This window comes from Rana temporaria, chromosome 3 (genome assembly GCF_905171775.1).
Source record: "Rana temporaria chromosome 3, aRanTem1.1, whole genome shotgun sequence".
Taxonomy (NCBI): domain Eukaryota; kingdom Metazoa; phylum Chordata; class Amphibia; order Anura; family Ranidae; genus Rana; species Rana temporaria.
The window spans coordinates 9,028,708-9,045,532 of record NC_053491.1 but is presented as its reverse complement, the minus strand read 5'-3'; the positions used below and the strand labels follow the sequence as shown (position 1 = coordinate 9,045,532).

The window sequence follows — 16,825 nt, the reverse complement described above, 5'->3', positions numbered from 1 at the left end:
AGGCTACGCCGCCGTAAGTTAGCTAGGCAAGTACATGATTCTCAATGTACTTGCCTGCTAATATACGGCGGCGTAGCCTTAAGCGGGCGGGCGTAAGGGCGCCGAATTCAAATGTGTTGGAGGGGGGCGCGTTTTATGGTAATGAGGCTTGACCTCACGTTTTTTAAGTTTTTTTTATAATGCGCCTGCGCCGGGCGCCTACATTTCCCAGTGTGCATTGCGGCTAAGTACGCTGCACGGGCCTATTGATTTCGACGTGGACGTATACGACGTAAATCCCAATTCGCGGACGACTTACGCAAACGACATAAAAAATTAGAATCTCGCGGCGGGAACGGCGGCCATACTTTAACATTGTTATTCCACCTAATAGATGGAATAACTTTAGGCCTGCTAATGCCTTACGGAAACGGCGTAAAAACTACTGCGGCGGCCGGGCGTACGTTCGTGAATCGGCGTATCAACTCATTTACATATTCTACGCCGACCGCAATGGAAGCGCCACCTAGCGGCCATCCAAAATATTGCAACCTAAGATAGGACGGCGCAAGCCGTCGTATCTTAGATATGTTTAAGCGTATCTCTGTTTGAGAATACACTTAAGTCGGCGCAGATTCAGAGTTAGGTCGGCTTATCTACTGATAAGCCGGCCTAACTCTTACTGAATCTACCTAAGACAGTCTAGTTATAGTCCGCTGATCACATCCGAGAGCAATTCTAATCAAATGATTACCTACCTGCTGGTGCAAAAGGGTTGGTAGGCTGCCACGTGAAGAATTTTGATGGGTGGAAAGGCGGCAGAGACTGTAGGGCACAAAAACAACGTTATTATCCATTTCCCTACCGGAGAAAATTCTGCCATTTCTCTCCTACAAGTAAAAAAATCATATCTTTTGTGCTAGAAAATGACATAGAGCCCCCCAAATATTATATAGTGGAACCTCGGATTGCGAGTAACGCGGTTAACCACTTAAGACCCGGACCATTATGCAGGTAAAGGACCTGGCCCCTTTTTGCGATTCGGCACTTCGTCGATTTAACAGACAATTGCGCGGTCGTGCGACGTGGCTCCCAAACAAAATTGGCGTCCTTTTTTCCCCACAAATAGAGATTTCTTTTGGTGGTATTTGATCACCTCTGCGGTTTTTATTTTTTGCGCTATAAACAAAAATAGAGCGACAATTTTGAAAAAAATATATAATATTTTTTACTTTTTGCTATAATAAATATCCCCCAAAAATATATATATAAAAAAAAAAAAATTTTCTCAGTTTAGGCCGATATGTATTCTTCCACCTATTTTTGGTAAAAAAAAAAAAAATCGCAGTAAGCGTTTATTGATTGGTTTGCGCAAAATTTATAGCGTTTACAAAATAGGGGATAGTTTTATGGCATTTTTATTAATAATTTTTTTTTTTTTTTTACTAGTTATGGCGCGATCAGCGATTTTTGTTCGTGACTGCGACATTATGGCGGACACATCGGACACATTTTTGGGACCATTGTAATTTTCACAGCGAAAAGTGCTATAAAAATGCACTGATAACTGTGAAAATGACACTGGCAGTGAAGGGGTTAACCACTGGGGGCGATAAAGGGGTTAAGTGTGCCCTGATTTGTGTTTCTTACTGTAGGGGGGGCGTGGCTGGACGTGCGACGTCACTGATTGTCGTTCCCTAGAACAGGAAACACACGATCAGTGACAAGCTCACTAGGAAGGTTTGTTTACACTCACCTCTCCACATTCTTCAGCTCCTGTGACCCGATCACGGGACACCGGCGGCTATCGGGTCCGCGGGCGCGGTCACGGAGCTTCGGACTGGGTCGCGAACACTCCGCCGGCGCGCCGCGCGACCCGCGGCTGGGCACATAAAGGGCAACGTACCTGTACCTGCCTGTGCCCAGCCGTGCCATTCTGCCAACGTATATCGGCGTTAGGCGGTCCTTAAAGCGGGGGTTTACCCTTAGAGGGCACTTTTCCCCCTTAGATTCCTGCTCGTTATTACTAGGGGAATCGGCTATTTATTTTAAAATATGTGCAGTACTTACCCGTTTACGAGACGCATCCTCTCCGTCGCTTCCGGGTATGGGCTTCGGGAATGGGCGTTCCTTCTTGATTGACAGGTTTCCGAGAGGCTTCCGACGGTCGCATCCATCGCGTCACGATTTTCCGAAAGAAGCCGAACGTCGGTGCGCAGGCGCAGTATAGAGCCGCACCGACGTTCGGCTTCTTTCGGCTACGAGTGACGCGATGGATGCGACCGTCGGAAGCCTCTCGGAAGAATGTCAATCAAGAAGGAACGCCCGCTCCCGAAGACCCATACCCGGAAGCGACGGAAGAAGATGCAGCTCGAAAACGGGTAAGTACTGCACATATTTTAATATAAATAGCCGATTCCCCTAGACCGAACGAGCAGGAAGCTAAGGGGAGATTTTTTTTTTTTTTTTAAATGGGTGAACTCCCGCTTTAAGTGGTTAACGAGCGTTTCGCAAAACAAACACTGTATTTTAAAATATTGTAACTCGGTTTGAGAGTGTAGTCTCGCAAACCGAGCAGGATTCAGGCCAAAGCGGTACCATCATGGGTGTAACATGTTCCAGCATCTGCATCCCCCCCCCCCCCGAGGGAGTTCTTGTAGTTCATTGATCTTCCTGATCTCTAGTAACTTCCTGTCTGTGTGAGATAGGAGCAGACAGCTATGCTGAGACTCTGCAGGAGCCTGAGATTGCACCTGCGATCTGCATTTTTTTTTGGACTTTAGTAACACTTTAATGTAACAGAGAATGTATCAGACAGGCCCGGACTGGCCATAGGGCATACCGGGCATATGCCCGGTGGGCTGCGGCGGCCCGCATGTCACGTCTCCCCTCACTGTAACATGCAGGGGGTCCAGAACTGTTAGGGGGGTGTCTGTGTAACAAACTGTGGGGTGCTGTGTAATGTAAAGGGGCCCAGAGGTACAAGGTGCTGTGTAATGTAAAGGGGTCCAGAGGTGTGGTTCTATGTAATGTAAAGGGGTCCAAAGGTGCAGGGTGCTGTGTAATGAAAAGGGGTCCAGAGGTGCAGGGTGCTGTGTAATGTAAAGGGGTCCAGAGGTGTGGTTCTATGTAATGTACAGGGGTCCAGAGGTGCAGGGTGCTGTGTAATGTACAGGGGTCCAGAGGTGCAGGGTGCTGTCTAATGTAAAGGGGTCCAGAGGTGTGGTTCTATGTAATGTACAGGGGTCCAGAGGTGCAGGGTGCTGTGTAATGTAAAGGGGTCCAGAGGTGGAGGGTGCTGTGTAATGTAAAGGGGTCCAGAGGTGTGGTTCTATGTAATGTACAGGGGTCCAGAGGTGCAATGCTATGTAATGTACAGGGGTCCAGAGGTGCAATGCTATGTAATGTACAGGGGTCCAGAGGTGCAATGCTGTGTAATGTACAGGGGTCCAGAGGTGCAATGCTATGTAATGTACAGGGGTCCAGAGGTGCAATGCTGTGTAATGTACAGGGGTCCAGAGGTGCAGGGTGCTGTGTAATGTAAAGGGGTCCAGAGGTACAAGGTGCTGGAACCCCACATCCCATCATTAGCCGCCGCTAAGCGCTGCCGCCGCACAACACCCCCCCCCCCCCCCCCCGGGCTGCTCAGTCTAAAATGCCCGGGCCCATTATTGTCCCAGTCCGGGCCTGGTATCAGACAATATTGGATCCTTATACAGAACCTGCAGGAGATGGTAGAGAGTGATGTCAGGGGGTGCCGGCGTGTTGGGGGGGTGCTGAGGGAACAGCGCTGCCTTGAGCTTCGGATACGGTGCCAGGGCCATCTTAAGCAACGCCGGGTCCACATTCCATTTACAGGGGCCGGACTCCTCAGATTGCTGCAATACCTGGGGGTGAATGATGGAAACAGAAAACGGAGATGGCTTCATACACAGTCATTTTAATGGGGAAGAGGATGGGGAATGGGGGATGGGGAATGGGGATGGGGAATGGGGATGGGGAATGGGGATGGGGAATGGGGATGGGGAATGGGGGATGGGGAATGGGGGATGGGGGATGGGTGGCGGGTGATATAACTGGTAGACAAACAGTGGCTACATCTTACCCCATCAATTCCACCAGGAGCATACATATTGGTTGCCAGAGCAAGCAATGTATGTCCCTCCAAGAGCATGCTGCTCAGACTGGGTTGGTAGCCTGGCATCAGTACATGGGCGTTGGAAAGGCTGGCATTAAACATCCGACTGGCATCTAAGATAAGGAGAGAAAAGAAAGAAAACCAATAACCAACAGGGATATCTTAACCACTTGCCTAGCGGGCACTTCCACCCCCTTCCTGCCCAGGCCAATTTTACAGCTTTCAGCGCCGTCACACTAATTCAGCGTACACACGATCGGACATTCCGACAACAAATTCCCACCGCGTGTAGGCCCCATCGGACATTTGCTGTCGGAATCTTCCGACAACAAAAATTTGAGAGCTGGTTCTCAAATTGTCCGACAACAAAATCAGTTTTCGTTAATTTCCGATCGTGTGTAGACAATTCCAACGCACAAAATTCCACGCATTGCTCTGAATCAAGTACGAAGACGGAATTTCTGGTAAAACGAGCGTTCGTAATGGAGATAGCACATTCGTCACGCTGTAACGGACTGAAAAGTAGACATGTGCACTGCCAAAAAAAACTTTTTTTTTCATTTATGTTATTTTCGTTTTTTTTCGAAAATTCTGAAATTCGGGAAATTCAAAAAAAAACATTTTTTTTCCCGTTTTTGTTTCATTCTTTTTTTTTTTTTTTTCTGAAAAATCGAAAAAAAACGTTTTTTCCGTTTTATTCGTTTTTTTGCTTTTTTCGTAAATTCGGGAAATTCGAAAATTCGTAATTCCGAATTTCCGAAAAAGCAAAAAAACGAATAAAAACGGAAAAAAATAAATTTCCGAAAAAAACGAATGAAACGAAAATGAAAAAAAATACATTTTCGGAAAAAAAGAAATTTCCCATTTTCGAATTTTAGATTTTCGAACTTTAGATTTTTGAATGTTACAATTTCGAAATTTCAAATTTTTTAATTTTCGAATTTCTTAAATATTAAAATTTTTCAATTTTCCGATTTTTTTATTCGAAAATTCCGATTTTTTTAATTTTCGTTTTTTTTTTTTTTTGTTTTAAATTTTTTTAATTCGAAAATTAAAAAAATTGAAAATTGAAAAAAGTCTAAAATTTTCCAATTTTTCAATTTTCACAATTTTTAGTCCGAAAATTCGGAAATAAAAAATTTGTTAATACGAAAATTCGGAATTAACGAATTTCCGTTAAAAAACGAATTAGAAACTAAACGAATTGCACATATCTACTAAAAAGCATTAGGCTGAAAAGTGCGAATCGTCTCTCACCAAACTTTTACTGACACGACTGGTATTGAACTTCCCTGTAATAGTGCCGTCGTACGTCTTGTGCGTCACCGGCGTTCGAAATTTCCGACAACATTTGTCCGTGTGTATGCAAGACAAGTTTGAGCCAACATTGCGTCGAAACGGTTTTGTTGTGGGAATTTCCGATCGTGCGTACGCGGCATTAGAATGACAATTGCGTGGTCATCTGACACTGTACCCAAGCAACATTTTACATTTTTTGGGCAGATAAAGCTCTTTCAGTGATATTTAGCAGTAAATATATCTTTATTGTTTTACATATAAAAGTAAAATAAACAGTATAAGTCAGGGGTGTCCAAACTTTTTTCAAAGAGGGCCAGATTTGATGAAGTGAACATGCGTGAGGGCCGACCATTTTGCCCGACATTCTTTGAACCATTAAAATTTGTGTGTTTGCCCGAGCAAGTTATACACGGCCCAACAAGAATTCTCTTGCCTTTTTGGCTCTGTGTGGGGAAGAGATGAGCTTGTGCATGATATTTGGATATACCGGGCCAGATTCACAAAGACTTACGACGGCGTATCGCCAGATACGCCGTCGTAAGTCCGAATGGCCGCCGTCGTATCTATGCGCCCGATTCATAGAATCAGTTACGCATAGATTTGGCCAAGATACGAGCGGCGTATATTTATGCTGGCCGCAAGGGGCGCTTCCGTAGATTTACGCGTCGAATATGTAAATTAGGAAGATACGCCGATTCATTAACGTACGTACGCCCGTCGCAATTAGTTACGCCGTTTACGCAAGACATACGCCGGCGTAAAGTTAAACCTGGTCTCTAGGTGGCGCAGCCTAGGTATGGACGTCGGAACAAGCGTATCTTTTTACGTTGTTTACGTGAGTCGTACGTGAATGGGGATGTGCGTAGGTTACGTTCACGTCACAGGCATTGAGCCGGCGTATCTTTGGGGGTAAATACGACGTGATACTGAGCATGCGCACGTATGAGCCGTTCGTTCGGCCATGCATCTACATGGGGTCAAGCCAAGACAACACGCCCATGACCTGCCTACTTTGAAATACGCACGCTTAAGCCGGCCCATTTATGCTACGCTGCCTTAACTTAGGACGCAGGTGCTTTGTGAATACAGCACTTGCCTCTCTAAATTGCGGCGTAGCGTAAATACGATACGCCCGCACAACGTAAAGCCGCCCTACGTGAATCTAGGCCACCGTATTTATCAGCGTATAACACGCACCTTCACTTTAGGAGGGAAGTTTCAGGGAAAAAAATGTAAATAAAGAACTGTGAAGCAAAATAAGAATCATTGCCCATCAATGCAGCCCAATCAGTGCCCAACTGCAGCCTCGCCATTGCCATGAATGCAGCCTCGCCATTGCCATAATTACAGCCTGATCAATGCCCATCTGCAGCCTTGGAGGGGAGAGAGGGGGTGGGACGAGCGCCAACACAATACATACAGGAGAATCTTCTGTTTACACAGCAGCCTCTTTAATACAATGTCCCGCCTACTATGATAGACAGAGGAGTCGTCCAATGGCAGCCCAGGAGACGAGACTTCCTAATACAGATGCCGCCGAGTAAACAGGAGATTCTCCTGTGTGTAGTTTTTCAGCACTCGTCCCCCCCCTCCCTGTCCCCTCCGAGGCAGCGCCGATAAATACAGTATATATCCAAATTACCAGGGGGGGCCACATTAAACTGGAACAGGGGCTGCAATTGGCCCCTGGGCCGGACTTTGGACATGCCTGGTATAAGGTATACATCCAAAGCCTATGGTGGCCCCAGGATAGGACAGAGGCAGGACACCGGAGGCCAGACACCGGAAGACCGGACACTGGAGGCCGGACACTGGAAAGGCCAGACCCTGGAGGCCGGACCCCAGAGGATGCATTGAGATGAATACATTCTAGCAGTCAGTAGCATTGCAGCGCCATAACGTATCTTATAAGAAGGTCACAGAAAAACAAACAACAAAAAAAACAGATGATGTGAATCATAAAATAGAAGAGCAGAAGAAAGGAAAAGAAAAAAAAGGGAGGAAGCAAGAAAATAAAAAAAAGAAGGGGGGGGGAGGGGAGCAGCAACCCCAAAAGGGTCCGGGGTGTGAAGGAAAGGGGAAGATCTCACGGTTATATATTGATGATTAGAGATACATGTAGAGTAAAAAATGACAGCAGAGCTTTAGGAGCATCAGAAGTGGAGACATCGACCCCCGGACACACCAGAAGATTTTATTTCCGTGATATTTAATCACAGCTGGGTTTTTATTTTTTGCTAAACAAGAAAAAAACAGAAGATTTGGAAAAAAATAAGTTATTTTTCTCCTTCACTGATGGGCACTGATGAGCACTTATAATAAGGCACTGATGAGGAGGCACTGATGGGCATTAATGAGACCTTATAAGCAGGCACTGATGAGCACTTATGAGGAGGCATTGATGAGGCTGCACTGATGAGCACTTATAAGGAGGCACTGATGGTCATTAATGAGACCTTATAAGGAGGCACTGATGAGGCTGCACTGATGAGCACTTATGAGGAGGCACTGATGAGGCTGCACTGATGAGCACTTATAAGGAGGCACTGATGGGCATTAATGAGACCTTATAAGGAGGCACTGATGAGGCTGCACTGATGAGCACTTTTAAGGAGGCACTGATGGGCATTAATGAGACCTTATAAGCAGGCACTGATGAGCACTTATAAGGAGGCACTGATGAGGCTGCACTGATGAGCACTTATAAGGAGGCACTGATGGGCATTAATGAGACCTTATAAGCAGGCACTGATGAGGCTGCACTGATGAGCACTTATAAGGAGGCACTGATGAGGCTGCACTGATGGGCATTAATGAGACCTTATAAAGAGGCACTGATATGCTGCACTGATGAGCACTTATGGGGAGGCACTGATGAGGCTGCACTGATAAGCACTTCTAAGGAGGCACTGATGGGCATTAATGAGACCTTATAAGCACGCACTAATGAGGCTGCACTGATATGCTGCACTGATGAGCACTTCTAAGGAGGCACGGATGAGACTTCACTGATATGTGGTACTTGTATTGATGGGCGGCACTGACAGGCATCACTGGTGGGCACTGTTGGAGCAGCACTGATAATCATAACACCTATGATCAGTGCCCTGATGGTCAGTGCTGATGTCCCCGGTGTGGATTTGCCGGTTATCAGCTGTCCTCTCCAGCCGCACTGTACCCGTCATTCGGCTATAGCGCGGTCATAAGGGGTTAAAGCAGGGGGGGTCTCAAACTACGGCCCTCCAGCTGTTGCGAAACGACAAGTCCCATGAGTCTTTGCAAAGCTGACAGTTACAAGCCTGACTTCTCCCACAGGCAGAGAGAGGCATGCTGGGACTTGTAGTTTTTTGCAACAGCTGGAGGGCCGCCAGTTTTAGACCCCCCCTGGGTTAAAGCATATCAAACAACAGAAGCCTTCTGATCACAGTCGCTGTGATGGGGGTGGGGAGCAAAGCACCTCGATTTCCACTTACCGTTCGGATCGGCGCCGACTTGTCGAATGTGCGCCATGAACCCAAACCAGGGGTGGGCCTCGTGTAACGACGGATCGGACAGGGCGGAGCAATTCTCTGCCTGTAAACTGTCAGCAAAGACAAAACTGTTAGAGACTTCAGAGACGGCGAATCAAAGGCGACTCACTACCGGGGCCGGCTTTAATGCTGATTGGACCCCGGGCAAAAAATGTCTTCGGGGCCCCTCCCCCATGCAATTTCCCTCTCCACCGGCTCTGAGACATACAATAAATATCAACTAGACATAAAATCAGTGATTGCGATTGGTTGCCAGAGGTTACAGCATATCATTACCACTTGCTGACTGGTTGCTAGAGGTTACAGCACACATTACGGCTCACTGATTAGTTGCTAGAGGTTACAGCACATGATTTCTTCTTGTTGATTGGGTGCTAGAGATTACTGTACAGTAATGCTGCTCACTGATTGGTTGCTAGAGGTTACAGCACACATTACGGCTCACTGATTCGTTGCTAGAGGTTACAGCACACATTACGGCTCACTGATTACTTGCTAGAGGTTACAGCACACATTACGGCTCACTGATTAGTTGCTAGAGGTTACAGCACGTGATTTCTTCTTGTTGATTGGGTGCTAGAGATTACTGTACAGTAATACTGCTCACTGATTGGTTGCTAGAGGTTACAGCACACATTACGGCTCACTGATTAGTTGCTAGAGGTTACAGCACACATTATGGCTCACTGATTAGTTGCTAGAGGTTACAGCACGTGATTTATTCTTGTTGATTGGGTGCTAGAGATTACTGTACAGTAATACTGCTCACTGATTGGTTGCTAGAGGTTACAGCACACATTACGGCTCACTGATTAGTTGCTAGAGGTTACAGCACGTGATTTATTCTTGTTGATTGGGTGCTAGAGATTACTGTACAGTAATACTGCTCACTGATTGGTTGCTAGAGGTTACAGCACACATTACGGCTCACTGATTAGTTGCTAGAGGTTACAGCACACATTACGGCTCACTTATTAGTTGCTAGAGGTTACAGCACACATTACGGCTCACTTATTAGTTGCTAGAGGTTACAGCACGTGATTTATTCTTGTTGATTGGGTGCTAGAGATTACTGTACAGTAGAGCTGCTCACTGATTGGTTGCTAGAGGTTACAGCACACATTACGGCTCACTGATTGGTTGCTAGAGGTTACAGCACACATTATAGCTCACTGATTAGTTGCTAGAGGTTACAGCACGTAATTTCTTCTTGTTAATTGGGTGCTAGAGATTACTGTACAGTAATACTGCTCACTGATTGGATGCTAGAGGTTACAGCACACATTACAGCTCATTGATTAGTTGCTAGAGGTTACAGCATGTGATTTATTCTTGTTGATTGGGTGCTAGAGATTACTGTACAGTAATCTGCTCACTCATTGGTTGCTAGAGGTTACAGCGCACACTATGGCTCACTGATTAGTTGCTAGAGGCTACAGCACACATTACGGCTCACTGATTGGTTGCTAAAGGTTACAGCACACATTACGGCTCACTGATTGGTTGCTAGAGGATACAGCACACATTATGGCTCACTGATTGGTTGCTAGAGGTTACAGCACACATTACGGCTCACTGATTAGTTGCTAGAGGTTACAGTACGTGATTTCTTCTTGTTGATTGGGTGCTAGAGATTACTGTACAGTAATACTGCTCACTCATTGGTTGCTAGAGGTTACAGCGCACACTATGGCTCACTGATTAGTTGCTAGAGGCTACAGCACACATTACGGCTCACTGATTGGTTGCTAAAGGTTACAGCACACATTGCGGCTCACTGATTGGTTGCTAGAGGATACAGCACACATTATGGCTCACTGATTGGTTGCTAGAGGTTACAGCACACATTAGGGCTCACTGATTAGTTGCTAGAGGTTACAGCACGTGATTTCTTCTTGTCGATTGGGTGCTAGAGATTATTGTACAGAAATACTGCTCACTGATTGGTTGCTAGAGGTTACAGCACACATTACAGCTCGCTGATGAGTTGCTAGAGGTTACAGCACATCATCTCTTCACTGCAGAGGGGCGTGATATACATATGAATGTCACCTTTGATTACATATGAATGCCGCCAGCCGCTATTTACATATGAATGACGGTTATTTACATGTAAACACCGGGTCTGCAGGTGAGTCATCTGTACACAACAATAGGGCAGAGCTGGGCAGCATTAATAGCAGCTCTTCACACTGAGATATCAGGACACAGCACAGGACTAAAACTTCAAGGGAATTTAAACTGGGATAGTTGGCAAGTATGAGGCATCTGCTTTGGGCCCCAAAACAATGACAGGGCCCCATTTTCCCCGCCTTAAATACGGCCCTGCTCACTACTATGAAAACGACAGCTTGATGTCGTGCATGGGTCTCCTGTGGTCATGTGTGGGAGTGACATCATCACAGCCCCGGCCAATCAAGTGACTGAAGAATCCAAAAACATGGAAGAGAGGCCAGGAGAAGATGGAAGCTCACGTGACAGCCAAGAGCGCTGACAGCGCAGCACTGGAGGGGAAAGCTAAGCGGGTAAGTCTGCCATTAACCACTTGCCGACCTCCTCATGTAAATATACGTCAGCAGAATGGCACGGACAGGCACATGCACGTACCTATACGTCCTCTGCTTGACGTGGGTCGGGGGTCCGATCGGGCCCCCCCCCCCCCCGTACATGCGGCGGTCGGTAAGCCTCGGGGAGCGATCCGGGACGAGGGCGCGGCTATTCGTTTCTAGCCGCCCCGTCGCGATCGCTCCCCGGAGCTGAAGAACGGGGAGAGCCGTATGTAAACACGGCTTCCCCGTTCTTCACTGTGGCGGCGCATCGATCGAGTCATCCCTTTTATAGGGAGACTCGATCGATGACGTCAGTCCTACAGCCACACCCCCCTACAGTTGTAAACACACACTAAGTGAACACTAAATCCTACAGCGCCCCCTTGTGGTTAACTCCCAAACTGCAACTGTCATTTTCACAATAAACAATGCAATTTAAATGCATTTTTTGCTGTGAAAATGACAATGGTCCCAAAAATGTGTCAAAATTGTCCGAAGTGTCCGCCATAATGTCGCAGTCACGAAAAAAATCGCTGATCGCCGCCATTAGTAGTAAAAAAAAAAATTTTTTATAAAAATGCAATAAAACTATCCCCTATTATGTAAACGCTATAAATTTTGCGCAAACCAACCGATAAACGCTTATTGCGATTTTTTTTCCCAAAAATAGGTAGAAGAATACGTATCGGCCTAAACTGAGGAAATTTTTTTTTTTATATATATATGTTTTTGGGGGATATTTATTATAGCAAAAAGTAAAAAATATTGCATTTTTTTCAAAATTGTCGCTCTATTTTTGTTTACAGCGCAAAAAATAAAAACCGCAGAGGTGATCATGTGGGGAAAAAAGGACGCCAATTTTGTTTGGGAGCCACGTCGCACGAGCGCGCAATTGTCTGTTAAAGCGATGCAGTCCCGAACTGTAAAAACCCCTTGGGTCTTTAGGCAGCATATTGGTCCGGGGCTTAAGTGGTTAAGTGTGCCAATATTACACAGAGGTTTAACCACTTGCATACCGCACATATTCTGGCACTTCTCTCCTTCATGAAAAAATTATATTTTTTTTTTTGCTAGAAAATTACTCAGAACCCCCCCAAAAAATGGTCCGGATTCACAAAGCACTTACGCCGACGTATCTCGAGATACGCCGCGTAAGTGTAAATATGCGCCGTCGTATCTATGCGCCGTGCCCATAAACTGAGATACGCCTGAAAATAGGCTTCATCCGACCGACGTAACTTTCCTACGCCGGCGTATCGTGGGCGCATATTTACGCTGGCTGCAAGCGGCGCTCCCAATGATTTCCTATCCAAATATGGAAATGAGGGAGATACGCCGATTCACAAACGTACTTGCGCCCGGCGCATAATATACGCGGTTTGCGTAAGTCGTACGTCCGGCATAAAGTTATTCCCCATATATGAGGCGCAACTCATGCAAAAGGGAACACAGCCGTCGTATTTTACGTTGTACGTGAATAGGGCTGGGCGTAGGTTACGTTCACGTCGTAGACAGTGATCCGTCGTATCTTAGCCAGTTGTTTCGACGTGATACTGAGCATGCGCACTGGGATACGTCCACGGGACGGCGCATGCGCCGTTCGTTTTAAGTACTTGTCTGGCACTCGGCCCATCATTTGCATGGGGTCACGCCTCATTAGCATGGCTCACGCCCACTTCCACCTACGCCGGCTTACGCCAAAGAAACGCAGCGGTTTGGGAGGCGAGTGCTTTGTGAATTCTGTGCTTGCCTCTCTGCGCTGCGTCGGCGTAGCGTATATTGGATACGCTACGGCAGCATAAATATGCCATGAGGTATGTGAATCCGGGCCTATATATGTTTCTTTTTAGCAGACACAATAGGGAATAAAATGGCGTTCATTTCAATTTTTTATCTCGCACGGTATTTGCGCAATCATTTTTCAAAGGCTTTTTTTTGGGGGGGGAAAAAAACGGTTTCATGAATTAAAAAAATAACAAAACAGTAAAAAGTTAGCCCAATTTTTTTTTGTACAATGTGAAAGATGATGTTATGCCGAGTAAATAGATTCAGTAAAACCTTGGTTTGAGCGCGTTTTTGCAAGACAAGTAAAATCTTTTAATAAATTGTGACTTGATATACAAGCGATGTCTTGATATAAGAGTAGTGTCATGTCACCACTGAGTATAAAAAAAAAAAAGAAGAGAGGAGTCTCTGGAGCAGATCCACAAAGATCGGCCCCGGCGCAGTGTATCTGAGATACGCTACGCCGCAGTAACTTATTTTTTTTGGTTTGAATCCTGGAAGAATTCGTGCCATAAGTTACGGCGGCGTAGTGTATCTCTCGCGGCGTAACGGCGCCTAATTCAAATCGTCGAGTAGGGGGCGTGTTTCATTTAAATGAAGCGCGTCCCCGCGCCGAACGAACTGCGCATGCGCCGTCACTAAATTTCCTGCCGTGCATTGCGCTAAATGATGTCGCAAGGACGTCATTGTTTTGACGTGGACGTAAATTACGTCCAGCCCGATTCACGGACGAATTACGCAAATGAAAACATTTTTTTTAAATGATACGCAGGAACGACGGTCATACTAAACATTGAGTACGCCACCAAACAGCAGGTTTAACTATACGCCGAAAAAAGCCGACTAGAGACGACGTAAAAGAATGCGACAGCCGCTCGTACGTTCGTGGATCGTTGGAAATAGCTAATTTGCATACTCGACGCGGAAAACGAGGGGAACGCCACCCAGCGGACGCCGAAGAATTGCATCTTAGATCCGAAGGCGTACGAAGACTGACGGATCTAACCCAGATGCCGTCGTATCTTGTTTTGAGGATTCAAAACAAAGATACGACGCGGGAAATTTGAAAGTACGCCGGCGTATCAGTAGATACGCCGGCGTACTCGCTTTGTGGATCTGCCCCTCTAAGTGTAGCAATATGGTTACACTTAACCGTTTGAGGACCGCCGCACGACGATATACGTCGGCAAAAAATGGCACAAGGGCGTACATGTTTGGCCCCTTTAAGATCCCAGCCGTGGGTCGCGAGGTCCTCTTCTCCGTGACCGTCCCCGCGGGAACAGCGGACCCGATCGCCGCTGGTGTCCCGCAATCGGGTCACAGAGAAGAACGTGAGTGTAAACAAACCTCTCCCCCGTGCTTCCTAGTGTAGCTGACACTGATCGTCTGTTCCCTGTCATAGGGAACGACGATCAGTGATGTCACACGGCCAGCCACGCCCCCCCACAGTAAGAATCACTCCCTTTGGGCACACTTAACCCCTTTCGCACAGGTTAACCCCTTCACTGCCAGTGTAATTTTTACAGTAATCAATGCATATTGATACACTGTTCGCTGTAAAAACGACAATGGTCCCAAAATAGTGTCAAAAGTGTGTGTCCGCCATAAAGTCGCAGCCATGAAAAAAAAAAAAAATCGCTGATCGCCGCCATTACTAGAAAGAAAAATTATTAATAAAAATGCCATGAAACGATCCCCTATTTTGTAAACGCTATAACTTTTGCGCAAACCAATCAATAAACGCTTATTGCGATTTTTTTTACCAAAAGTATGTAGAAGAATACGTATCGGCCTAAACTGAGGAGAAAAAAAAATGTTTTTTTATATATCTTTTTTGGGGGATATTTATTATGGCAAAAAGTAAAAAATATTGATTTTTTTTCAAAATTGTCGCTCTATTTTTGTTTATAGCGCAAAAAATAAAAACCGCAGAGGTGATCAAATACCACCAAAAGAAAGCTCTATTTGTGGGGAAAAAAAGGACGCCAATTTTGTTTGGGAGCCACGTCGCATGACCGCGCAATTGTCAGTTAAAGCGACCCAGTGCCGAATCGCAAAAAGGGGCCTGGTCCTTTAGCTGCATAATGGTCCGGGGGTTAAGTGTTTAATGAAGGTACAACATTTAGCAACTTATTGCTACACTTAGAGGCTCCTCTCTTCTCTTTTATACCCTGTAAAAAATGCTTTGATATACAAGTGCTTTGGATTACAAGCATGTTTCTGGAACGAATTATGCTTGTAAATCAAGGTTTTGATGTACCGAACATGTCACGCTTTAAAATTGCGCACACTCGTGGAATGGCGCCAAACTTCGGTACTTAAAAATATCCATAGGCGACGTCTAGTGCTAGAATTATTGCTCTCGCTCTAACGCACGTTGCGATACCTCACATGTGTGGTTCGAACGTGGGTGGGACTTACATGTGTGTTCGCTTCTGAGCGCGAGCTACCGGGGACACGGGCGCTTTAAAGTTTTTTATTACATTTTTTCTCTCACTTCATTTTTTTTTTTATTTTTTTTTTTTGGAGAAAGCCAGCAAAGGAAGGGCAGCTATGGAAGGAGGTATCAGTGACCAGCCTGCAGATACCCCAACCAAAAAGCCCTCCAAAATGAAGAGGACCCGGGCGTTATTGCGCGGCTGTTTCAGAGCCCTTGTTGGATGTTTCGGATCCGGCTGTAAAGCCAATGGACATCACCGGGATACAGACACCGAGATTGGTAAGTATCTCATGCTGACAGCTGTGATCACAGCTTTGTTTACTTCCAGGAAACCGGGCGTGACGTCACAACGGCCTCCGACGTTCATAGAGATGTCTGGTGACCGGAAATCTCTATCGTCGTCATCCGGCGCCGGCTGATTCGTTCTCTGGGCCCCCGATGGCACGGGAGAGCCCGGAGAAGCACCAGATTGCGGTGGGAGGGGCGACGTCCCCTCCTGTGTCCTATAAGAACCATCAAGCGGTGCAACTGCCGCTATGATCATTCCTATGGTGCACAGATTCGCCGGCTGGAAAGAATGATATCTGAATGATGCCTGTAGCTGCGCCCATCATCCAGATATCCCTCCCGAAAGTTTGGGACGTCACATGACGTCCAGTGGTAGGGAAGTGGTTAATTCCGCTTGTAAAGAGTGCTGGTTTTAAATAAACTTTTCTATTCCTGGCATGGTGGGAATGCCAACTGTCACATTGGTTGTGCTCTCAAACTGTCATAACGGATCACATGTGCGGCGTTATGGCAGTTGAAGATTAAACAGAGACCAAGATGGATACAATGCAATACAAGTAGAAATGTTTTTTTTTTTTGTTTATAGAGCACAGGCACTAGGATGCAGCTTTTTATGTGACAGAGGGGATGAACAGATCAGGGATAGTGAGAGATGACAGGCAAAGAGGGTGAGGGGGGGGGGAGGAGACACAGGGAGAGCTGCAGATAGTAGTGTATGATGGAAACATGTACAGGGAGGGTGAGGGGGGGAAGAGGAGCAGGGGAGGAGACACAGGGAGAGCTGCAGATAGTAGCGTATGATGGAGACATGTACAGG

At 46.2% G+C, this 16,825-nt stretch overlaps 2 protein-coding genes across 13 annotated transcripts in view; both read right to left on the bottom strand.

Moving 5' to 3' along the window:
• Positions 1-16,825, bottom strand: part of KIF23 (kinesin family member 23) — a 912,882-nt gene that overhangs the window by 158,028 nt on the left and 738,029 nt on the right. The window lies entirely within an intron of this gene.
• The window catches only part of SPG11 (SPG11 vesicle trafficking associated, spatacsin), a 147,984-nt gene that overhangs the window by 62,173 nt on the left and 68,986 nt on the right, over positions 1-16,825 (bottom strand). Inside the window, exons 18-21 of the mRNA XM_040342210.1 lie at positions 8,890-8,996; positions 4,085-4,230; positions 3,702-3,866; positions 738-804 (exon numbers count right to left, since the gene is read on the bottom strand). Of these exons, the coding sequence (XP_040198144.1) occupies positions 738-804; positions 3,702-3,866; positions 4,085-4,230; positions 8,890-8,996 (485 nt within the window). The remainder of the gene's footprint in view (positions 1-737; positions 805-3,701; positions 3,867-4,084; positions 4,231-8,889; positions 8,997-16,825) is intronic.